The following is a 26,284-nucleotide window of genomic DNA, read 5'->3' on the forward strand; positions in this document are numbered from 1 at the left end:
AAAATCTACGTTTCGCCTCCCCGGGGCAGAAGGAGAACAAAAACTCCGCGGCGCCTGCTGCTGCCTCTTCCCCTCCAGCCCCCGCAGGCAGCGAGCCCCGAGGCGGGAGATGGCGGCGCCCCACCCCGCCCACACCGGCAGCCTGCGGCGCCGCCTCACAGCCGCTTTCCCTCCCCCCCCCCTCCGAGGAGGCCGCTCCCGCCCCGCGCCCGGCCGTTGCGAAACGCGCCTCCGCCGGCAGCGGCAACAGGTCTCCCGCCTCGGGCAACGGAAAAAAAGAAAACAAAAAAAAAAAAAAAAAAAAGAGAGCCGCGCGCCTGCTCCGCTGCCGCCCTCCCGCGGCCGCCGCGCAGGGCGCCCGGCCCGCGGCGGGGAGGAGCGGCGCGCCCGGCCCCGCCCCGCGTCCTTTGTGTGCGGGCAGCTAACGGCAGCCGCAGTCGCCGCCGCTTCCAGCCTGGCCAGCGCGCCTCTGCCCGCCCGCCCGCTTCTTTTCTTCCTTCCCTCTCCTCTTCCCCGCTTCTTCCCCCCTCCCGCCCCTTCCCCTCGCCCCTACCGCCACCGCCCCCTCTCTCGCCGCTCTCTCCCCCCCCCTCCCTCCCCAGCCCGCCATGTCGCTGGGAGCTGGCCCCGAGGCGGGTTTCTCCAGCGAGGAGCTGCTGACCCTGCGCTTCCCCTTGCACCGCGCCTGCCGCGATGGGGACGTGCCGGCCTTGTGCGCCTTGCTCCAGGGCTCGCCCCGCTCCGACTTGGCGGCCGAGGACTCCTTCTACGGCTGGACGCCCATCCACTGGGCCGCGCACTTCGGCAAGGTGGGGCCCCGGCTCGGCCAGCGGAGCGGAGGCGGGCGGGCGGCGGCGGGGGGAAGGGAAGGGAAGGGAAGGAGGGCGCGAGTCCCGCTCGCGCGCAACGCGGCGCCATCTTTGCCCCCTGCGCGCGCGCGCGCTGCCGGGAGGCGCCCGCCGCCCCTCTCCGCTCGGGGCACCGGGCGGGATGGGGGAAGGTCCTCGCCGGGGAGAGCCGCTGCGCCCGGGCTTCTCTCCCACCCCCGCGGTCGGTGAGGCGGACCGTGGGGCTGGTGGCACCTGCCGCCCCCGAACCGTTCGCCTCGCTCCCTCCTCCTCCCCCGCCCGGCTCGGCGGCGGGAAGCGGGCGTCCCTCTCTTCCCCCCTCCCCCCCCCAGTCCCCCGGCCCTTCCCGCTCGCCTCCCGACGAGCGCGCTGACAGGCAGCCGTGGGTCTCCCGCTCAAAAAGGTGCCCGGGTGAGTGGCAAGGGGCCGCGGGAGGCGATGGGGGGGAAGGAGGGGGGGGCAAGGAGCTCCGCCCCATCGCTGCCCCTTCGGGCCTCCCACGCGGCCGGCACAGGAGGAGCCGCGGCGGCGGCGGCGACCCCCTTTTCCGCGCGTCCCCTCCGTACTAACGCACCTTCTCCTCGTGCTTCATGCTTTGTCCGCAGAGTCTAGTCATGGCCCTTACCGTCGTCAGACTCCACACCTGGAGACTGTTTTGTTGTGGTGCCTCTGTTGTGACAACCGGCTTGTTAGGCGTTTGGGAAGAAGAATGATTGTGCTTGTAGAGCGCTCCTCGGTTGTCTTCAGTGTGAAAGACGAATTGTGGTGTACGTGCACGTTTATGAGCGTGGAATCAGCTGCGTTGGCATCATTGCAACGCAGAAAAGATCCAGATGTAAAAAGTAGCTGCACTGAACTAGAGATGTTGTTTCTTGATTCCACGGACAGAGTTGTGCGTTTAACTGAAGGGCAAAAGTTGCTCAGGCCGTGTTCCCGAAGCCTCTGCCTTCAGCTCCTTTTGAACCTTAAAAAAATACCGTGATCTTTCTGAGCTGGCAGGCAGTATTTGAAGCCTGCTGCATAAGAATCCTAGTGCCATTTTAAAAATGTGTGAGTTCCTATGGTCCTTTGTTGGATTAACAGGCTTGAAAATGAGAATTAGCAGCTAATTAGGAAACGGCCCAGTGGAAAGGTTACCCAAACATTTCTCATAAATACCTTTCTTCTCTAACTTCAAAAGCTTAAGATGGATAATACCCTGATTTCCTGATTTATGTAGGCCTGTCCTATCTCTAAATGCTATTAACGCTCTTTTTGATGCAGAAATCTAGCCTACAAATAATTTTTTCGTTGTTTTTTTGGCTTTTGATTTTGAGGGTTTTTTTGTTGTTGTTGTGTTCTCCCTCTCTTTCCCAATATATTTCTATTTCTTTATGGATTGTATGCCGGAGGAAGGAAAACGAACATACTTGGGCAATCATAACGATTTATGAATGTGCATTAAGAGATGGATTCTGTATGTTCGGTGATGGGCTCTGCAGTGCTTGTTTGAGAAGCACTTAGGGACATCGCTGAAGTGGTTGTTTCCTGTTCAGAAGCTAATAGTCTTTTCTATTCAGAAATAAATCCATTAAAAAAAAATTATCATGAGGTAAGCTCATACAAAGTGCTGAGATTTGGCATTATCAGTCTTCTGCCTATCATATTATTTTATGATTCTTGTTTCCTTTCTCCATCTTGTAAGAATTTAAGCAAGCAGTCTTGCTTCTGGCCTTCAGATGTGGAGTTGGGTTTTGGGGGCTTCCCACCACCTTTGAGCCTCTTGTGCTTTTTACCTATGTTAGGATACCTGAGGTTTTGTGTACCTTATCATTCCTGTCAGAGACTCTTAGAGAAACAGCTGACAAAAGGAACAAGTCAGCTGGCAAGTACAAGCGCTGTATCTTGTAATGTTCATTCCTGGATACCCACAGCAAAATGTACTTTTTTTTCCTTTGGGTTGCCTATAAGGGGAGAAAAACAAATCTGTCAAGGGAAAAGAAACTTGCAAAGATGATATACGCTACAGATGGTTTTTATGCTACTCTGCATATATGTGCCTTTTCAAAAGTCTTGTGACGAGTGACTCCAATTTATAGAAGTTGTGCATGTCTTATGTTTTTGTTGCATATTGGTTGAGCTAGAGAATGTACAGCATGCTTCAAAAATATGTACTAATGTAACTGGATCCTAAATTTGATTTATTTTGTGTTCACTTAGGACAGTTATCCTTTTACCTTTCAACAGATGATAGACAATTTCCCAGAGTGAAACAATAGCTGGTTTCAGCTGATGTTCACATGCATGGCTTCTATATTCTTGTTTATGACTCTTCTTGAGAGACAGCAGAACTTTCTGTTTGCAGTTATGAGCAGCTTCAGTTTGCTTTTTATTGAGGTTTTAAAATGTTTGGTTTTGAAGTGTTCATTAGCAGTTACTCAGCAAGACTCTCCCTCTTCTAATACTTTTTTTGTTTCTCTAGATTTTTGAGGGCCTTTCACTTGTTTGTTTTTCTTTTTCTGGAAGAAACTAGACAGCAACAGAACTCCATGGCCCTTCTTCTAGCATAAGGCCTTTTAGCAGTATGGACCAGGAGATGTGTATTGGCTCTAACTTCATCTGTATGAGGCTGGAATGACAAAACTGTTCTAGTTTGTTTCTGGAAGAAGAAGTCTTTGTGGATCAACTTATTGGAGGCAGTAAAATCTAAAACAACTCATACGTGTGCACATGTAAATGCATGCAGCATCATTCCAGAGTTGATGAGCTTTAGCAATATACACGCCTTTCTCTTCCTTTTCTTGTTGCACAAGTTAAACATGGAAAACCTCGCTATATTGAAGGGCATTACAAAATCATTGCAGAATAAAATTCTGTAGACCTACTTTCTTGCACGCAATTGTAGATGTGCCGCAATGAGGAAGCAGCGTCAAAAGGCAGTATCCATTAAGAATGGATATGTGAAAGAGAAAACAAAGTTTCTTGCTGGGAAAAACTAATCTAGTACTATCAGCAATAAAGACATGGTATTTTAAGGAAAAAAAAAACAAAAATGTTATAGTTATGAATGAATATGGCTTATTTTGTCGAAACATACCTGAAGAGCTTACAACTAATAATTAAATTATAAGAAAAGTCGGTTAAAAATGGTAGATAAGCATTCCTGGTTGTAGTATTTGAAATTCTAGTGATAGCATGTTTATTTTTATATATAAAATTATATATATAGTGTGTATTTTCAGGATATTCCCTGACAGCAGAGAACTGCTTATAGCTTGAGATCAAAATGGATTATCATTACTGGCGTTCTGTAGTTTTCTGATGGCAAAAAAGATGGATCAGAATGTAAAATTGTTAGTGATCTAAAAAGCTACCACGCAGGTAGAAAACGAAAGGCAGGAATTGAATACAAAGCAGCTGTTGCTTTGCTCTGTTTTATATTTATTTTCATTTTTATTTTAACTGCTTGCATATGTATTTTTTTTCTTTGACTGTATCTGTTTGTTTGTACTGTTTTCCTAGTTTTATAAATATGTTTTTGCCATTCAACCATTTGCAGTATAGCAAGCAAAATAATATGCAGTACACTGTTTCTTTTGGGACAGAAATATTGCAAATAAAAATTTCCATATCTTCCTTGGTTTTTTTGCCAGTATCATGGCCTATGTGGCTACCTGTCCATTTTCATAAAATCACACTTTCACCTCCATTTTAGGTCTAGTAGTACACTGGAAAATGCCTCTGTGGGCAAAAAGGGTGCTTAACAAAAGCAAACTCATGTCCTGTTCTAAAGCATAAGTAATCTAGTGGGGTTTTGGTTTGAGATCTGTTTACTTTTTCCTATCCACAGAAGTAACTTAACTTCACTTTTTAATAGTATTTGAAGGTTTTTTTTTCCTGCCAGCCTTGATACAGAAGACAGCATGCTTCAGCTCTTAATAGGATGCAACGTTGTTTTTATTGTTAGAACCCTGTAAGAGATAAGAAAAAGAAATGCACGAGAGGAAAAAAAAATTTACATGTGAAGTTCTGTTCTTAATCACAGCATGTATCTATCTTATAAAGCAGATTTAGACAGTGCTAGAAGACACTGGTTCACCCATTCCACTCCCCCCTTACACTGGCAGACTATAATGCCTACCTCTTTCAGCCCAGTTTCCATGCAGGAAGTACTACTCTTTACTGAAACTGTAGTGCTTATATGGAAGTATTCCCAAATTAAATCTGTTAAAAACTTATTTTAAGAACTGGCTGAACTTAACTTTTGTTTGCAATTACAGCAGAGGAACCTCTGGATGTAGCTGGTGTTTTTCCCATCCTTAATGACTACTTATTAAGGGTTAACAGCTGTATTGGGGGTGCTAGTATGTAGACAATAAGGAAAATCTTAAGTTTAGAAAATACAGCTTTTATTTGGGTAACCTAGCGTTTAGAATTCTATTTTTGTTATAGCGTGATGTAACTAGCCTCACTTTTTTGCAGTACAGGTACTTGTTTGCTTTTAAAAATATATTTTCTCTTTGGTTAATGTTAAGGTTTATGGAGCTAGATTCATTAGTATTGCAATATTTCAGTTACCCTCACCCCTGGACATTTACTTCATGGTGAGTTAATGGTACTTTTTCTATGTTTAATTCTAAGTCCACTACAATCCTTTAAAGTGCTTTTATATGCTGTGAAATATATGGTTCACGTGTACTTGTTTGAACTATACAGAGGGGGGAAAGGCTATTTGCAAAACTAATAGAAAAATACTTTAATAGTGATTGGTCCTTTTATCTCATTGACGTAACTTGCTGAGATCAAGAATTTACAGGTTAAAAAAGATGCAAGACTCTGACGTTATACAGCAGCAGAAAATAGCGTTGGAATTTTAATGTTTATGCTTTTAGCCTTAATCAAGCTGCCAGCTGACTTTCTGATGTTTTTAATCACTCCTTTATGAACAAATTATTCCACACCTGTGGTATGGCTAATAAATATTTCCTTTAACTATGGGATCCTGACTGGTAGATTTTTGTTTTATATGACCCAATGCCCTAAATCATTGCAGTCAGGATTTTTTTTTCTGTTTTGTTATTGTGCGTGTGTGGGGTGTTTGTTTTCTAACCACAATAAATTGAAGCCTAGACTAAACTGTTTATTTTACCATAGTGTGTTCCTTTTCCTATCAACAAAAAGACAATGTCGCTGTGTGACACAGGAAGAGAGTACTTTTTGCCTATTTTTGAAAGTTGAGGTCATCATGGCTGCGGTTTCTTAGCGTCCACAAATGTGATGTTATGAACATTTAAAAATAGCAGCTGTTCTGATATCTGACACTTCTGGTTAGTATGATAGGAAAGTGAAAGTCAGAATGTAGACAGTGGCAAAATATGTAATTTTATTTTTAAAGCAAAGAGCTTTTTATTAGTGCTGCCACGGACGTGCATGCTGTTTTTATTTTAATAGCTCTTCAGCTGTAATATCAGGAAAGTAGTGAAAATTATTTATTCCTTGTGTAGCTCTAGATTAGCACTAGAAGTATTAATTGTCATTAATAACCTGCTTCAGGTCCCTCAGAAAAACATTAAAGAAATTTAAAATCATTCTTGCATTTTCCAGTTTAACTTCTTCTAACCTTTCTAAAAAATACTTCTATATATCTTCTAACAAGACTGTTGTTTTGGCAAACATTAACTAGCAGTGTCTAGTTAGTATCATGTTTGCAGCTTTGCTAGATCAGAAATGCCCCCCTACCCCAACAAGAGCGAACCAAATATGTTGTAGTCAACTCTGAGGTATTTGTGGCCCTTCCTCCCCCATCCCAAAAATTAATTTTGAAATTCAGTTTTTTTTTTTGGGGGGGGGGGGAATTAAGTGCTTTTCAGGTATGGTTCTTTGATCAAAGAACATAGGGAGGGAAAAATCCTGATGTTATGTTCTCACTGGTTGTTTGCATCCACTTAGTTTCACTAATAAATAAAAACATCCCAGAAAACTAACCTTAACCAGAGCTAATTGTGTCACAGCACATCTATATAACATTTTATTTTTATTCCCTCATGTCTTTAAAGCTGGAGTGCCTAATGCAGTTAGTGAGAGCTGGAGCTTCTGTAAATGCCAGTACAACACGTTTTGCTCAAACACCAGCCCACATTGCTGCTTTTGGAGGACATCCTCAGTGCCTGATTTGGTTGATTCAAGTGGGGGCCAACATAAACAAACAGGTATGGACTAACGCATGTTTCATGTCTGTGTATAATTTTGGAATGACAGTTTTGATCCCTTTTTACTGCATATATATACAGGCACATGTAAAGATTACATGTTAAACATCAGCTTAAGTCAAATGACTTAATGATTAATGCCTATAACTGATAGTTGTAGTAGAGGTAGAACTAAAAAATGTTCTTTAAGCCCCTAAAGGTTTGGAGAACATGCTTATTTTTTTTCAGGAATTGACATCTTGCTGCTTCTTGGAGTAAAATGGTTTCATGCTGATCTGTGGTTGATGGCATTAGCAATTATTCTGATATTGTAATCCCTCTGTAGGGAGGGGGAAAAAAAAAGAAAAAGGAGAAAGGTCTTACTTAAATATATCAAAAATTGAAAAATGAACCAGTGAATTCCCCATTATCACAAGACCTTCATGGTTCTTCATTATTTATTCATAAATATAGCTAGTACTAAGAAGGCCTACCATGGTTATTTTAAGTTGTATTTGGTTTCATACAGTTTCCATTTTTAGGTTATTTCAAAAGTTCTGCTAGTAGCTTTCTGTGAGTAGATCAGAAACGTGTACTTTGTTTAAAAAAGAGGTATGAATGAGTGAATCTTTTTTTTCTCTGATAATTTTCCACTATGCTACTCTGCATATGGATAATGCTTTATTTGGTAGCAGAGCTTGGATTAATACAGCAAAGTACATGTAAAGGGCTCTTGTACTCTGTGCAGTAACAGAATTAAGTGTTCAAAACTTTTATGCTTTTGCAGAATCCATTCAGTACTGAGTGGATCTATTTGTGCTGTGCATACATAATATGTACCTATATGTCAGTACTAGAAAATTGTATTTATAAAGTTCTATGATAGTAATTAATATTAGAGCATGTGCATTTACTGAAGCTGTAATACAGCACTGCAGCTATAAAATCTCTGGCCTGGAGCATCTTACTTTTTGTAAAGTATTTAATGGCCAGACTGTGTTTTTATATGCGCTAAAGTTAAGCTAAGATTGCTGAAGAACTGAACTTTTGCATTTCTAGAGCTTTTTTTAGTTATGCAAAAATAAGAAATGGGGAAGTTTGTGTTGAGTTTGCAGAAAAGAAGGCTGGTGCATTGAGAACAGCTGTGAGAGACATCAAGAGAATTGTAGAAACAATGAAGGGGACTGGATGCAGAGGCTGTAGAACGCACCTTCCTGATACCTGAAACAAGTAACTTATGCCATAAGCTATTGTTGCATAGCGGTAGAATCTTCAGAAAAGAAAATGCAAGAACTAGAAATGCATCTGGAGTCCAAGTGAGAATATAAAGAAATGATGATGAGAGAAGAGACATGGCTTGCACAGGCTAAAGATCTACAGATTACTGCTAAATGAGAAGAATGAGTGCGGATGAATGAATGAGAAGAAAGTAAGTTTCAGTTATGAGGATAAAAAGAACTGACCAGTGAGGTTGAAATGGAGTTGAAGAAAAAGCTTGCTGTTCTGGAACACGATGGAAAAAAAAATTATCAGATCTAGTGGATGAGGTTATAACAAAGAAGAAAGTAGCACCTACCCCCCAAAAGAAGAGGAGAAAAGTGTGGAGATATCCTTCGTGGGCTCAGGGCGACAATGTAGATAACTTTAAGGGAAAGCAGAAGGCAGTATAGTCTGCGGTTAAAAGCAGACTGGCAACTCATTCCAGCTTAAGGAAGGGGCTAGTCTTCAAGACTCAGGAGTGTTCTTTCTAAACGGATGGCCTGTCACAATACAAATAATAGAAAGATCTGTGGTCCTCCACAAGAGGAAGAGTGAGTTGGTCCTGAATTTGTTCACCTGACATAGCGATGATAGTATCCTACAGATTTCCAAGGGTGGATTTAGATATTTACAGGGAATGCACACTAACATACATAACACATCTTCCACAGTGTAACCTCCTAATATATTGTTGATATTGGTAGGGTCAAGTTACAGTTGAGTGTAATAGGCGGCTTTTTTATTTTATTTCATTTTACCCCTTCCTCTCCCCCCTGCCCCTGTTAATTGAACATGCAAGAGCTAATATCTTATTTAGATTTGGTTTGGCAATAAGGTAAGAAGATAGCTCTAACTAATTAAAATGGTAGTAGAAACAAAAACAAGTCTCTAGGATGCTGCTGGTCCGTTACACTGATGTCACCTGCCCAAGCACTGAAAGCTAGACGGTGTATGTAGATGCTACCTGTAGGAGAAAACACAACCTGCAAACATTTGAGATGTTTCAAACATGACCATGAAAAGTATAGTGTGTAGTTTGATCTTCCCCTGTTCCTTCCAGCTGTTTAACTTATCGTCAAGTTCTGTTACTCTTACGGACCTGCTTAAAAAATCATCTTGGTTTCTTATTTAATTTCCAAGCACTTTCAGATCATCATCTAGGGCTTCCATGCACGCTTTTAAGCTTTTGTAGCACTATTTCCTGATGCGTATTTTGATCGTTCCTGCCAGATCTCTGATGCTGTCCTTCAAATAGACACAGTCACTGGCTAATGTTTATGTGAGGACAAGTGTTTTAATGACACTGACACAAAACACATGCTGAGAAAGATCAGGGAATACTTAATAGTTAAACTAGTAAACATTTACTTCCAAACTGATTCCTACTCATTCACCCCAGATTGATTTGTCACCTTTGGGAAAAGAAAAGAATAGCTTGAAAAAGATAGCTTCTGGAAAGGAATCCACCTGAGTCTCTCCGAGCTCCAGTGTAAACCTCCAGTACTCAGTAGAACTGCAATGTGTGCTTTCTCTTATCTGCCCTGAGGTTTTTAGCTCATGCTGCCTGCCACAGAAGTTTAGGAAAACATTGCGATGCATATCTCAGTACTGGTGACAGTTGCCCAGGACCCTGTTCAGGCAGCAGTGATGAAGGATGACTACTCAAAACTGTGCTTGTCACAACCGTACCTTGCTTCTCAGTGACTTTTCTTCCCATTGTTAAAGCCTCTGTTTCCTCTCAAAAAGAAACGTTTCATTGCAGAAGCCCCCATTAGCTCTTAGATCTGTCTCTTTTTGAATGGTAGGCTGTTCTGGGGTTTGTGGGTTTTTTTTTTTTCTCTCCTCTCGACAAAGGGTCACCGTAAAAAGTTCACAAGAGAAAGCTGAAGTACCAAGCGATGATCCTGCCTGCTTCTACACAGCGTTGAACAAAAGAGAAAGCCCTACTGGTTGTAGGTTTTTTTTTTTTTTTGCTTTTTTTCTTCCTCTGTTCCCTCTCCTTCACTGGGCATTCGTGCTAATTTTTCTTTAGTATCTTTATGAGTCAACACCTGCGCTTATCTGGCTGCCTGCTTTAGTTCCCTGTTACAGTGCAAAGCGATTATGCTGCTGCTACTTTCCCTGATTTTTTTTTTTTTCCTGTTGCTTTATCCTTGTCATAATATAGGTTGTTCTGTAATACTATGCACAGATAATCATGAGTTCTTTTTAGTAAAAGGCCTGTTATACTGCATTTAAGTATTTTTTTCCATCTGGCCTTAGCATGTTAAATTTTTTCCTATTGGAAATGGCCTGTGTTGATTTGGAGAAAACAGCTTCATGTGGCCCACCTTACAGAAAAGGGATAAGAAATATCACCTATACAGGTGATGCTAATTCACTTTTCACCCAGTCAGTTACCACCATGTGAGAGTGATGGCAGCAAGAAAGAAGACTAAGGAGGGTATGATTACCCATGCTGGCAAGAACTGTAAAGTTTATACTAACGTCTTTGGGAGGAAAAAAAAAACTCATTCCTTTGATATGTTATAGTTCTGTATTTAAAACTACCTTTTCCTGCTGGATTAAATCTAGATAAATAAGAATGTTCCAACAGCTCTCATCTGTCCTCAAAATCCAGAAGGAGAAACAATCATGAATTCAAAGTATTATTAGCAGAGAATTGGAACCATACTACAGTCTTCTTCACCTTCTACTTCCCGGCTTCAGAAAGGAAAGGGTGCTGGGTTTAAGAAATCGGAACACCTTTGGAAATGTGATCACTTCATGGAATTTGGAATTCCATCAGTTGAGTAAGGAGTTGAGTTAGTTTGTATTTATTGTCAGGTAAGATGGTGCTTCCATGCCTAAGTAAGATCTCTATACTAGAAGTATCTTTACAGTGCTCACATAGTTTTAAAAAAAAAAAAAACCTCCAGTGTTAATGTGCATGGGGGTGTCTTGTCTTAAAAAGAATAGTTACAGGTAAGTAACTTTTCTATTTTTTAATAAAAGGCAGAGGATTAGAGGTACCAGTTAACTTTTAACTGAATCATTCAGGAATTTAGAGCAATTGCCATGTTTTCTTCTCCAGATTCAATTGAAGGAGCTGAAAGCTAACAAATTTGTATCCCAGAAAGATGGGAAGAGGGAAATAGAGAGGAAAAAAAAAAAAAAAAGAAAAGCTATGGACTGGACTGAATAAATAACTACCTCTAAATGAGAAGTGGGAATAAGCAGAAAAGCAAAAGACTTCAGCATAGAAATAAAAAGATAACGAGGAAGCTAGTTATTCAGTAAAATGGGATACAACTGAAAGACAATCCAGTCATAACCACAAGCTAAACAAACTTTGTTCAGAAAGGACAGCGATCCTCCTCTGTGGGAAATTAGAACTTAGCTTGCTCTATATAACCAAAAAAGAGGCAGGGAAGAGGTGCGTCTTATGCCTGAAAATGTATAATGCCAAGTAACCTAGACACTGAACTGTTCTCAAGATCTTGTTGAAAAAGCTGTTTTGTTGCCTTTTCTCTCTGCGGCCGTCCATTCTAGTTGTTGAATCTAAATAAAGAGAATTGTTTTGGAGCTGAGAGAGCACCTTATTTTCTTCTGTAAGCTTGATTTTGGATACGTTTAAGAAAGAGTAAACATTAAAGCCTTTTTTCAGTGGGAAATATTTTTGTCTTCCATTCTAGCTCCTGACCTGGAGAGAACAACTTCTTTGTAGAGCTAGGGAAAACATTTCAGATAAATGGAAGTGGGAATAAATTCAATCTCCTAGAATGTCAAAAGAGGATAATGAGCATTAGTGATAACTGAAAACTAGGTGCAGTAATTAAGAAGAATGGTATCAAAATCTAAATTCACATATTCTGTGATTCTCTAAGTATTTTCTCAATTACTTGGCTTCAGAGAAATGGTTTTTCTAGGCCAGCGATTGAAGGAAGCCCTTCTTAAGGCATGTATTCTCTTCTGAGGTAGTTACCTTTTTCTCGATGTTGGGATGATTATTAGCTGCTAGAACGTTAGGTTAATCCTATTGAACTGATGCCTTGATGAAGAGCTCTTTTGTAAAGGAAGAAGAGCCTTTCCTTCCTCATCATTTCTCTACAATACTTAGTAGTTCATTCAGTTCTCTAGGCTTTAGCAGAGCGTAGCTACCGTACCTAGCAACATGCTAGGTGTATGGGGCTAGTAAAGATTCTCATCATCTGTCATATGCATGCCCAGTTGAAATAAATGGCCCTAAACTGAACTCTAATACTGAATAATTGTCTTTTAAGTTAGGGTGGGATTATAAATACTAATGATGAGCAAAGTTAAGAGGCAAATCCCTTCTTTTTCTCCACTCTTTAACCTCATCAGCAGCAGATGATAATGGAAGCTGAATAATGAAATGGTGAATTGAAGACAGTTTCTATGATGGGCAACGAACTGTTTTATGAAGAAAATCTTTTTTGATAAATTAGTGTCAAATAAATTCCCATATATGGTAGTTTATAAAACTGTATCCTTCATTAAGCATATCTGTCTTCCTGTAACTTTGAGTTAAGATGAATAATGGAAATAATAAATAGGAGCAATAAGCAGTAAGAGGAATTACGCAAACTTCATTGGAAAGCGGTTGTCTTTCCGTCAACTACAGGCAACTGAACAGTTACTTGTTACTTCAAGGCCATATCCCCTTACAGATTCTTCTGTGTGGCTCCTGGTACTGGTGGTTAGTTGCACATACTGAATTTCATCTGCAGTCTATAGATCGTGACACATGAAATTCACCTGCTGCTTATCAATTATATTTGTACAATTCCTGTAGATTCTTCCTGTTATCTGAGAAGCTAGTTTATAGGGAGTAGTTGCCGGAAAAACAATGTGCTTTACCCAGTGCGTTAGCACATATTGTGAAAAGGCTAAATGATTAGATGTGCTAGTTAACACTACTGGAGTGTAAATGGATTAAGATAGTCTCAAAAAAGAAAATTCCATAGGACAAAGGGGTCAAACGTACATGCCTCAGGAGAGATCTAGCCTGTATATTTCTTGTGAAACCCTGGGTCGTACTTATACTGCAGGGAAGGTATGCATAGATATTCCTCACCTGGTGAGTATTCATTTGTGGTGCAATACAGTACTATTTCAGTGTGTTGGCAAGATCTGGAAGCAGTATAGTCCCACAAACAGGACCATACTGCTTCTAAATGCAAGATGGCTTGCTCAATGCAAAGTATTACGTAACAAATGTGCTAGGAAATGAAATATAGTGGTGTTAGTATAACTTGTTATTATAGTATGTGCTGATTTTTAACCAGGTTTGCAGAATATTACTGTACTTATTACCAGGTTATTGGATAATGCTCATCTTATGAATTAGACGCCCTGGCCATAACTTCCTACTAAGTATCTAATGTACCTCAGAACCTACTGCAAATTTCAAAATATTATCAAGTACTGATGCATTTACTGGTTAATAAATGCTGCATTTATATATCTGCTTACTTAATTAAAATGAATAATGTAAGAAAATTTTTCGTTTTTAGAAAGATTATGCTTGACAAAATGTAGTTTGTCTTTACAGGATTATGTTGGTGAAACTCCTATTCATAAAGCAGCACGGTCTGGTAGTATGGATTCCATAAGTGCCCTTGTGGCTCATGGTGCGCAAATAGAGTAAGTGAGGTTTTTTGCTTTGTTGGTTGTTGTGTGTTTAGCTAACTAACTTAGACCGGTAAACGTAGATACTAATGTCAGAAAGAAAAATCAAAACAGCAGACACCTGATTAAAAGACAGCTAGACATGTTTAACTATAATAACGCCCAAGATGTTTTGCATGTCTAGTAGTAAAGCATATTGTACTTAAGTGATATCAGTGTGCTACATTAGTATTGCATTTATATCTGATTTATTAAAATGATATTTAGCACACTTTTGTGAAATGCCCCCAAACTGTACATTTTATCTGATGTATAGTTATTTATTACAACAAATTCACACCTTATACTGATGACTAAATTTAGAAGGCAATGCAAAATCAACATTGTGTGCAAAATAGCATTTCACACACTCTTAGCTGTTAGTTTAATACTGTTTGTTAGTATATCATGTATTTGCACTGTTAACTTTTTTCTTTAAAGGTTTATGTACTGCAAAAACATTCAGAAAATCTCACAAACTTTTGCAACTTACAGCATGGACAAAATGGATGCAGTTTTCACCTAGAAATGTTGAGTATAAGCGCTATGGCTTATAATAACGTAAATACTTTAGCAATTTGTTTTAATTAGAACTAGCGTTATTATATTAAATGATAACTAGTCTATTGTATTTTAACGTGCAGTATGAAACTTGTGAGTTGTAAGTGAAATAAGAATCATGCAGTTAATTTCTTGTTTTACCCTTTGGTTTCCATCTTACTGTTTTTGTAATGCTGCCCTAATAAATCTACCTTAAAATTTAACTTTTTCAGTGGTATCATAGAGTATTCAGGAAATAGAGTAACTTTTAAGTTAACTGTAATGAGCAAATTACTTTATATGAACAAATTGCTTCATTAAAAAAATGACAGTGAAGTAATTTATGCAGCTGTCGAGGTCAGTTATTGACAATTTTCATGAAATCAATCTTAATTTTATAAATTCCCATTTTACATTCACTTAAGATAAACTTGGATTTAAATTTACTGTGGAATTGAGCAAACCTTAATTATCATCATCAATTAGTATGTAATCTTGTAATTTTCAGAAAGCATCCAGTTGAAAGAGAACTTACAGAATGGCATAAACAATTTGAAATGAGTGACTTAAGTGTAGGATGAGAAAGTGTTAAATCCCGCAGGACTTTCAAAATAAGTAGCTGAGTACCTGAGATTGGAGATATGGCTGCAACTTTAATTTATGGAGTTGAATTTTTGGTTTTTTAAACATCATACTTGGAAGACATAGGGAAAACATTTTGGTAAAAATTGGAAGAGGATGATACCTGCCTTTGACTAAAGCTATTTTTGATCACTTCCTCATGTAAAATGTGGCAGGAATAGCTCAGGTTTATAGCAGTTTTATTGAGCAGAAAATCATTTGGATTCTCAATTCTGTAACTTTAAGTTCCGTCTGTGTTACAGTAGCATACACTCACCATGATTTTTATAGGTAGATAAAATCCTATCCAGGAAATGTTACCATCAAAGATGCCAATGCAGTAGGCTGGAGGAGAGAGTCATTTTTCATCATTTAGAGGCTCAGGACTTTTCACCAAATAGTTTTAATACTGGGTGAAATTCTAGCCCCATGACCTGAGTAAGAGATAGCTATTGACTTGACTGAGGTCACGAGTTATTCCATCGACTGTAGTTGTCAGGCCCCATATTTTAAATTAGGCCAAATCCGTGTGTATACTTTTGGCACTGATACTAATTTTCAATCATCCAAGTTTGAAAACTGAGCCCATATCTAATGGTTCTGTTGATTTCTTGATTATTTTGTAATATCTTGAAAACGTAGAACCTTTGCAAATTTTATCTCCTTTATTTTGTGGCTTTTGTTAGGAGAAAAAAAAAAAGGACGGGATGTCATCCATATTTTGAGTTCTAGTTAGTATATCTTAACTGAAATGATAATTAACTATGTAGGACCAAGGCAAGAATTTTATTAAATAGAGAACTGAGCACTAATCAGCAGAACTGGTGTGCTGATCTGTACTGATGGTGACTTTGACTTTTTGTGGGGCTTTGGTCTTCTAATCCAGGTTCTTCTGTATTTCTCTATACAGTTATTATGGTATTAAAAAGTAGTTACATGAAGATGCAGAGAATATCCCTTTTGACTGCAAATAGTCAAGTATACTCCTTATACCTGAAATATATAGTGAACAGTGGTGCACCATTACTATTTTCACATTAAAAGTAAAACAGGGATGTTCACATTTCATTATTACACTAATAGTAGTAGTCAGCAGTGTAATATTGCAACAAATGTATTTTTTAATAAGTGATATTGAAATACTGCTCTTAAAATGTAATAACTTGGACTACCGTGATCTTTGATATCAGCATTTACTGTGTCCCTACGTTATTCACTCATGTGGTTACAGTGGAAGCCAAAGAATGTTGACAATAGTCCAGTAAGGATAAAAGTAAGAATTTTAGTTTGAATAAATTTACCTCGTTTAAATTGTTCTACTCTGTTGCAGGCTTGTTAGTCTTTTGCTTTTACAGAGAAAAACAATATGTTGCAGTCTCTAAATTTCATTAAATATTGCATTGTTTTCCTAATTGATGAGAGAGAATTTGGGTCTCTATTCCTTTGTAAATTTTTAGTAATATTAAACAATAATAATTGTACCCCAGTGAAAATATTTTGATTTCTTTTATGGTATTTACCTTCTCATTTTAGCTGAAGCATATTCTGTGCACAGTATGTCCAACAGCCATAAAAATGGTTACTCCACTAACTATGGTATTCATGGACCCTTGAAGAGGGGGAAGCAGGTGGTCACAATGTCCTCATATGAGTGAAAAGGTTTGCTGTGTAACTGACTTTTTAATGTGGATAGTACCTTTTAAAAGTATCCATGGTAACTGCTGGATTTTCACTAAAAAGGCATAATGATGCAATTTATGTATGGTTGATTTTGTACTATTTATAATGGTGACAAATCAAGTGTCCACAGCTCTCTGCAGAGGTAAAGCCGTCTTGGTGCCATGTTTTGTTTTGCTCTTTTAGCACGCTATTTTTCAAATACTGGATATTATATAATTTTAAATATTACATCAGAGCTTATATATAAATATAAAATTCAAATATAAGCCTAGAACATTGTTGAATAAATAGAAAAACATTAAGCAGATGCAGCTGTTAATTACAGTAATTTGAACTGTTTTCTTTCATTTCATGCCTGTGTTTTAATGCGGTTCAATTGTGCATCATGTCTACTTATTTGTGAATAAAAATTCTTCTGCAACTGTCATTTGAACAGTTACATATTCCTTAGTGACTTAGTCTAGAGCTGGGAGAGAAGCTTCAAATGCTACTTTTGTTTCATCTGTATTCTCCTGGGATAGAGAGAGGAGAGAGATAACTTAAGGTCAGGATGTGGCTTAGTATGTATCCATCTGAATGAACACAGAAAATCTTGATGAAAAGCAGTTCTGCTTGTACTGGTAAAATAAGAAGGACCTTTCTTGATACCATTGTTACTTGCTTACTACAGAGTTATGTCGATTAAGATGCTTGAGTACTGGGATAGGAAAGCTGTTATTTTTGCTAGGCAGAAATATTAAAGTTTTTAGAAAAAATAGCTTTGTCTACCACGATGGGATGCTACAGGGTCTTGAAGAGGTATTTTCCTTTCTGATTTCTGATACTCTGGTCTTCAGGTTTGGGAAAATAACTGACATACTGGAATAAATATACCAGTACATCTGTTTCTACCAGATGACAGATTCATATTGTGATATTCATCTGCTTCTTGTTCAGGCAAACGTTTCAGCCACTTTCTTATTAAAGCTGGCTAGCATTCACTCCTTTTGCCAGAAACGTTGCATCTGCAGTATTTATTTTTTTGATAAGAACTTTTCTCTAATTCTTTGACACTGGCTTAATTCATCTTTACAGTTGATGTGCTTGAACTGCGTTGCATTATTTAAAAACAAACGTAATTCCTTGTTTCTTCTTCAAAACTGCTCCCCACCCCTGTAACATAGGAATTTGTCTAATACAGATTCTCATTAGTTCCTTTGGATCAGCCCTTTGTGAAATTCTTGTAGTACTTTCCTCGTTGAAGTAAAATCTGTTTCAGATGTCAACTATGACCTCTACTGATTTCTCAGCTTTTGTTCTTGTTTGTACTTTTATGACTTCCTGACTTTCTGAAATTTACTCATCTGCAGTGAACAGACAGAAGAGTGATACGTAGGCTTCGTGATGACAAAACGACATAGAGACAGCTTTAAAAAGGGGTTATTCCCTTTGTTGTACAAACCGTCAGTTCCTCTGCTGTCTGGAAGGGAAATTCTTATGGCCTGTTCTCTTCAAGGGTCTCAGGGTGTGGCTATCTCCTTTGTTAGTTGAGTTGTTTATTACCTGGAAAATAGATGTTCTTGCATGTGTCTGGATTTCTTCCTGCTTTTAAAATAACTCTTAGCAGGTACCTATAATTTTTTAGCATTTGTATGGTTTTTCTTATCTAGGTAACTTAACTACCAAACTTCTAATATTTAACCGCAACTCATTTCTGGTGTTACATACTCATGATTCGAAATGCCATTGCTGTATTTTTTTTTTTACTTTGGATGCTATACTGTTTTACTGATTCAGTGTAGAAGAATCAACATCCTACTTTGTTTCCTTATGGTCATTTATCTCGTCTTGAGAGTAATGCTTCCGGTTCTTACTCATTATTTGTTTATGAATAGCAGTTAATAACTTTTTGAATCGAATGGCTCTTACATACTTATTAGTATACTAATATTTTTGTAATGTTTAATGCTTTTCAAACTCCGAAGATCACTTCATAGATCATTTCTTTTGCAAACCTGATTGCCAGTTCTCCATATAGCAGTTAAATGGCTGGATTAATTAATATTGTTGTATTATTAGACAGTGCAGGATAGTTGAGGAAAACGTGTGAGTAGATTTTATTTTTGTCGTTGTTTCATTGTACGTGATAAGCATTTTACGGCCCTCACACTAGTATTGTTACATTCTGCATCATGGAGGCTATAGGTTTTAGGGTAGTGGCTTCCTTTCCCATCAAACATTAATTCCTATGGAAAGGCAAAGTTGAAGTGGCTTGTATGTTTCAGTATAAATATAGTGAAACTCTCATTCTTCTTCAGAATAATTAAAAGTAAAGCTTGCTATTTTTTTGCATGTTTGTTTTCACTTAGGATTGTAGAAGAACTTTGGTGGTTTGTAGGAGGTTGTGACCATGAAGTTAGGCAGTATCATAAGTTGTTTGGATTAGTTTCATGGAAATACTTGGGAATACTGAGGCCAGTCATACATATATGGATAATTGGTAAGTCAAAGAGTGAAAGAGAGAGGCTCAGTCTTACAGTAAACTAGGATGGAAAAGGACAGTTTTCACAGCCATAGCTGTTTTGAGTAGTTGTAGGAAGCTGAGGCAAACTCTCGCAGCTGGCTTCCTGAGTCTGACAGTGGATTATTCTCAATGGAGGTAGAATAACAGCAGTGGTTACTGACATCATTTCAGAAGGAGAAAAGAATGTGAGAGGTTTGTATTTTTTATGGAGAAAGTTAAATCCTTCATTAAAGCAGTGATATTTTGTGACCTTTCTTCAAGAAAGGACCCAGGATATGGGTCAGCTTGATATAGGGAAGCTTATTCATTAGCAATGAGACTTTGTGATTTATAGCACTGATTCTTTGCTTTTCTTCAGTCCAGGAGAGTTGGATAAAGGACAGTGAAATGTTATCAGGACTTTTAAAAGATAACTCGTATTTCTGACAGGAATTGTAGGATTTTTTGTGGGAGTGATCTGCCTTCTCAGATGATATTGTGCTTATGTTCACTGTGCAGCTTCTCTTAAGATAGGCTATTTTTTCTGTGAAATAAGCTGTTTCTTGCAACAGAAAGATGGGTGTGGGGTGCAGTTAAGTCAGGTAGTGAAATCAAGGTGTTAACAAAGTAGAAGATGGGTAGAGCATGTTAGATGCCGTGGCAGAAACAAGGATGCAGTATGTTCACAAATAAATTGTCTGACTAGTTCTGATGGTTAGTTCAGATATTGTTGGAGATGATCTGTATGGGTGCTGTGCTTGATCTGTTGATTTTTTGATTGGATATGTGACTGGAGAATTGTTGATTATAACATATTTGTTCTCACCTTTGCAGGTAGATTGGTTGGTTTGGGTTTTATTTGCTATTCTAGTTTATACTTTTCAGTGGAGTTGGTCATAGCTCAGCTAGTGTCTTTGAATATGGACAAAAAACATTAGGCAGTTCTAGCATGGTCTGTAGCATGTTCAAGTTGATCAGAGAAGGTTCTGAAATGTGTGACTTGTGCTACAGGTTAAGAGACATAAAACTCCTTGCATGGAAGCTTAACAAACCCTGGGATAGCGTCAGCAGTTAAAATTTTGAAAGCATGTTCTAGAAGAGAAATACTTTTCTGTTGCAGAGCAGTTCTTTTTTCTGTTTTACATGATGTTGCTAATACATGGTAGATAAAATTCTCTCAATTTAAAAGAAAATTTAAGTTGAGAAAAACTCTGTTAAACTCATTTACAACACTTTCATGCACTTTACTAGTTTCTTAATGCAAAAGATCTTTTATCTACTTGAACAAAAGATAATTACATTTGGTTTTTTTGTTGCAAAAATACAATTTTATGTGATTTTGAAGTCATCGTCTCGATGCCTATTACTGGAAAATAATAAATCCATCTGATACTGTTAGTCCTTTCTTTCTTACTTTTTTTCCTAATAGTATAAAAACAGACGCTTGAAGTTCATTTACCTCAGTTGTTCAGTTTTATTTCCAAGCCATTACTTTTTTTTACCAGCTCTCATGAATTTTATCTTGCTTTCATATCTGGCACATTTGATAGAAACTTTCTTAATTTTTCTAATCCTAGGTCGTCGCTGATTTTCAGTTAATACATTGAAGAGAAATGCACTGATTGTATTTGTTACTAGAGGCATCTTGGCAGGATCTGCATTGCAAGGCTATTATCTTTTCATGTCAGGGTTTGCTCAGAACTTTTCCTTAATAGCCTTCCATAACACTTTCTGCATTGTAAGCGACTTTATCTGCAATTCCTAATCTATTTCTAGAGGCATAATAGCAGCAACAGTGATAATTCTGATTTTCATAAGGTTGAATGGCTTATTAACTCTTTTCTGTTGTCTTTGAACTTAAAGCGGCTGCACTACTAGGCCGCTTATTTGAAATTCATTGTTGCTAGCTATCTAGGGAATCGGTACTTTCTTTTTAATAGGAAAGGTCTTTTCTGTTATGCTGTGTTGCAAGCAGACTGTCATAGTTGCCATATCCTTCATAATTTCTTTTTTGAGAGCTGTGTTTAGGAGTCATTTCTTATGTAATTCAGTATAAATTAAAACATCTTGTTGATTGTTTCTACCAGACAAAGTTAGATAGTGGTACATTGTTAAGGCAGAAGTTTACTTGGAAACATGAATCATTTTTTACATGAGAAATTAAAGATCCAAATCCACTGTTTAAGGTCTATCTTAAAGCATTAAATTGGAAAGCAGATACAGAAGTAAGTCGCCATCTAAACCAAACAAAAATTCAGCACCTTCGAACTGTATAAAGTATTATAACATTTGACAATATCAGCTTTACTTAGAGCCTTGATGTTTTCTGATGATTCTGGTATTTTAATGTTCCATACCATAGTCAGTGATTTCCTTCTTGCGCTAGCACTTGCTCAAACGTGAGTTGAAGTACCTGGGAGCTGGTTATAGCTGCATAATTCTTAGTGAACGTGATTTTGGTGTTAACTAAGCAACTTCACAAAGAAGAGCTTTATTCTTTCTAGTATACTCACCTTAGGATTTTGGAGGAGATGCTAAGATTCTTGACCATAGTAGAAAGTTTAATTTCATCTGCCACATGTTTTGTTGTGAAATAAAAACTTGGCACCAACTTGTGCTTTTGTAGATGCCCAGAACGTAATCCTGGCATGAATGTTCATATCTGTCCCCAGCAGTGACGCACATTTGTTAAGAACATTTTTTCTCTTGGTATCTGAAAAAAGTATGTTCTAAAACAACTATTTCAAAATTTTTGTATTTGGACACCAAAGGGTTAAAACACTTAAAAGTTTAGTATTTTTAAAACATTTTGCTTTAGAAATTTTAGACTAGTATACTGATGTTTATAGGAAACGTTTTTCTCACTGTGGGCATATTAGTGTTCTGATCTTTTTTTCTTTCTTTTGTTTTGTTTTAATCCTTGTATCTGCTAATTTTTGTATAGGAATAGTTACTAATTCTTTTGAAATACAGCGTACTAAATTTAAAGTAATTGAAGCCATGAGTTGACCAGTAATTTTAATCCATTCTGTATAAATTTCAGTGAAGAACTGACAAATTGGTTTCAGGATGAAAGTAATAATGCTTAAAAGGCATAAAAGGCTTAGTGTCTTGTTGTGAAGGTGGTCACATGATAATGGCTTACATAATGAATAATGTGCTACAGCACTTTATGTATGTTAATGTAACTTTTAATCTTAATGTTGCCTGCAAATATGTGATCCCTTATGATATAAGTTTCCTGTTTATGCACCATTGCCCGTTTAAATCAAACAGAAGATTCTGAAACTGTAAAAACTACACATGTCAATGTTTTACAGCTACGTAATTCGAATTGACTTGATTTTTTCAAGTAATCCTAGAAAGGGGGAGCATTCCATATAGAAACTGCTGAAACTGCCACAGGTGCTTCTCCGAAAACCTTACAGTTGTGGCATTGAATGTTCAGTATCGCTTCCTTTCTGCACACAAGGCATACTGTTGAGGTATTTGTTGCGGTGATTGGTTTTAATGCTAATCTAGGAATTCAGATATAGAATCTATAGATTTGCATGCTTTGCTTACCCTAATTTACAGTTATCTACATTTTTATTTGTAAACTAACAATAGATAAGTTGAGATCAGTATTTTTAACAGATATTACATTGATATACGAAAACTGTGGTTTATTTTCTTATATTGTCGCATGGCATTAACAAAAACACAGTAAGCTGTAGGTGATGTAATCACTATTTAAAATTATATGTTTAGGGGATTTTTCTACATATATAAATGTTTTTTTCAAAAATTTAATGTTGAATTTTCATAGAAACATTTGTTTTATTTTTCAAAGTATGTGACATTATAAGTGGAAGGTAGTGTACTTCAAGTAGTACATAGATAGTAAAGATGCATAGAAATATACTTGCTTTTTCCTCCAATAAATATAACAAATACGAACAATTGAAACAACTTAGAATCAAAATTTTTTCTAAGTAAATTCAGTATAATTTAAAATTCATTGTGAGACGCACAAGTCTATCTTTTCTTTCTACAGATCCTTCTAATTTTGTAAGTTATCCTGAAGTGAATCTTTCTTACAAGAAGTAATTACGTTTAAACAATTTCAGATTAATTTTTTTTTTTTTTTACTTCCACCGTGATCGAGTTATAGAAAGTATCTTGCATGTTTCTGAGAGCTTGCCTCATATTTTTCTTCCTTTAGAGCGTTTTGCAAAGCAACAAGCTGTGATTAATTTAAATAGTAAAAAGAATACTGCTTAACTAAAACTAAATTGAGAGTTACCTACCTCTTTCTATACACTGCTCCTATTTAGTCAGATAATGAGGGGTTTTTTTTGAGCAATAATTGAATAATTGAGTTAGACAGACCCTCAGTCAGCCTTTTTAAAAGCATTTCAGAAGGAATTATCTATGCATGTGGTTCATCAGTATCCTTTTAATAGCTGCTTTAATTTGACACCAAGACTCTCAGATGATCTGGGCCTTTAAAATGGGCGTTGTGATGATGTCAACTGAAGGTAGAAAAATGGAATTAAAACAAAAAGCCCTCTTCATACCAAGATTAGTCAAAAGTTTTGAAGACTCCGCCTGTGGACATCACTTGATGGATGAAGAAAATGGGTTATAAGAGTGTCGTTTTAAGCACTGTAGAAGGTATATGAATAAATGTATTTGCAAAAAGTCAGATTTTAAACTCTTAATAAACAGTACATGTTTCTGAGTTTATTTATAAAACACTTGTCACTACAGAATAATTCAAATGTAAAATGTCATCCGGCAAGGAACTTCGAGATCACCTACTTCTACTTTTCCGTATCCAGACTTCTCTGAACTTTTCCTTTTTTTTTTTTTTTTTTTAATTTAAAAAAATGTATCTTTTCAGTTACATTTGTCTTTTTTCTTTTGATCCGGAGGTAGCATCTCATACTTCTGTATTTCAAGGAGAATAATACATCTTTAACATTCCCAACTCCTGGATTTTAGCCTACAAAGAAGGCTGAGGGTAAATAATACAACGCTTCATGTTTCTAATTTCTCTGCAGTAATAACAGTTGCATGAAAATAATAAACTGTAAAGCGAAAAGAAATATTCCCAAATGAAAGAATCTTGACAACACGCATTCCTTCTTTCAAATATGTGAATTGCTTTGGAAATGATACGAGGTATGTGTTTTCTAAGCGTGGCGTGAATTGGCTTTCTGACCACTTAACAAAAACTACATTTAGGTCCTGGGTAAGTCAGGGATTTTTCTCATGTTTGTCAATTCAGCCCTTCACATACACTCCTATTTGGAGTAGATGCCAAAAAAAATTTTATTTTCAGAGCTATAGTTTTCCATGTACTTTCTTCAGTTTCTCCATCACTTTCTGTAGGTGCACTGATCTCCTTCAAAGGTGTCTTATGCTTTTTGACTTGTTTTTCTTACTGGAAAGAGAGGGGGAGTTATATTTTTGGATCGCATATGTTTTGACAGTAACTAGGCCAACCTTTACAAAATATTGCGCCACATCAATGAGTACTATTTAACAGAAGACTTAATCTTAAGATGCGTGTAACTTTCCAAGGCTTAGGCTAGTTTTCTTTTTCTTTAATATGACGTGCCTCCATCCTTTCTCGCCTTCCGTACTTACTGGCAGCTACTCAGTAAGATCTCCTTCTTTGAAAAATACCAGTCTGTGATGCTTGGTACTTGCCTAGTCTTGTTTCAGGTAGGTAACCAGCTTAGAGAAAAACCCTGAAAGGGAATATAACCTTGTCCTCAACTGCAGTATCTTTTTTGAAACAGCTTTTCCGGATGCTTCTCCGTGTTTTCATTTTTACGTTCTAGGCAATACAGTCACAGTAGTAGAGCTATCATATTTACTGTATGATTAGCAGCAACAAAATTGCGGCTTGCCTTAAGATTTAATATCCATTAGTGTATCATGAGCTTCCATTGACCTTTAGGTGCTTCAAGATCAGGGTTAAAATCAAATCAAAACTGGCACTGAAGGGATTTTAACGTAAGACAGCGGATGGGTGAAAAAGTCTTATTTGATGGACATATGAAATTGAGATATTTCTGTCCACGTTGTCTGAAGGTTTACATTCCCCCCCCCCCCGCCACTGCTTGCTTTCACAGCGAGTCTTGAGGTTATTTTCTGCTATAGTATCTTTTAGCTAGTCAAAACATTTTTATAAGGAGCTATAGGGAATGAAGAGAAATATCTTTCAAAGGACATCTCTAATAGCTGTAGTAGTTGAAAATTTACTTACATATACTGATTAGCTCCTTGAATTTCCTACTCATTGATTTTTTTTTTTTTTAGCTTTGTAGTCCATATCATATCATATAATCTACTTAATAGCCAGCTGAACCTTCGATTCATCTCATCTTTTCACTCAATAGAGTCAGTTTCGCTGCTCCTCCTTTTAGCTTGATAGTCAGTTTACGTAATTGTGATTCATAACCAAAGACTGACACAGGGCCAGACTGCTTATAGGGGATTGACTGCACATGAGACTGAGAGGAGACCAGTGCAGTGAACCATTTCTAATCTCAGTCCTATAATGAAGTCTCTTGCAGCAGTGGCTTTTGTATTCTTAACTCAGGGACTAAGCTGAGCTGGCTACTTTAATCTCCAATACTGGCAGCATTTGAGGCAGACGATGTGTTGCAGATTCTGAAAGGATTTAATCAGAGAGAGGTTCCCAGTCCCTTGTAACTGCTGCTGTAAAAGGGTAGTCTCAAACTTACCACTCAAAGTGCAGATCAGTGTTTTTAAAGAAAGGTGTAATAAACAGCCTAGCTTTTAAATCCATTCAAGTACTCCAGGACTTTTAGAAGACTGTGTAAGAGTATTTTTCTTTTTATAAACGCTCAGAATCCTCACAGTGGTGGCGGTATTTCTCATTTATCTAATAACATTTTGGAAATATTTTTTGATGAATTTATTTTGAAAAACTATTCCAGTCTGCTAAGACTGAGTAATATGTGCTAGAGTTTTTTTCTTTCCTTTTCTGCATGTGACTG

General features: G+C 37.7%; 1 protein-coding gene across 1 annotated transcript in view; it reads left to right on the plus strand.

Moving 5' to 3' along the window:
• Positions 1-429: 429 nt before the first annotated feature.
• ANKRD10 (ankyrin repeat domain 10) overlaps positions 430-26,284 on the plus strand; it is a 37,644-nt gene continuing 11,789 nt past the window's right edge. Inside the window, 5 exon segments of the mRNA XM_068927328.1 lie at positions 430-809; positions 6,884-7,036; positions 13,830-13,921; positions 14,387-14,397; positions 14,400-14,475. Of these exon segments, the coding sequence (XP_068783429.1) occupies positions 609-809; positions 6,884-7,036; positions 13,830-13,921; positions 14,387-14,397; positions 14,400-14,475 (533 nt within the window). The 5' untranslated portion in view covers positions 430-608.

This window comes from Struthio camelus, chromosome 1, assembly GCF_040807025.1.
Source record: "Struthio camelus isolate bStrCam1 chromosome 1, bStrCam1.hap1, whole genome shotgun sequence".
Taxonomy (NCBI): Eukaryota; Metazoa; Chordata; class Aves; order Struthioniformes; family Struthionidae; genus Struthio; species Struthio camelus.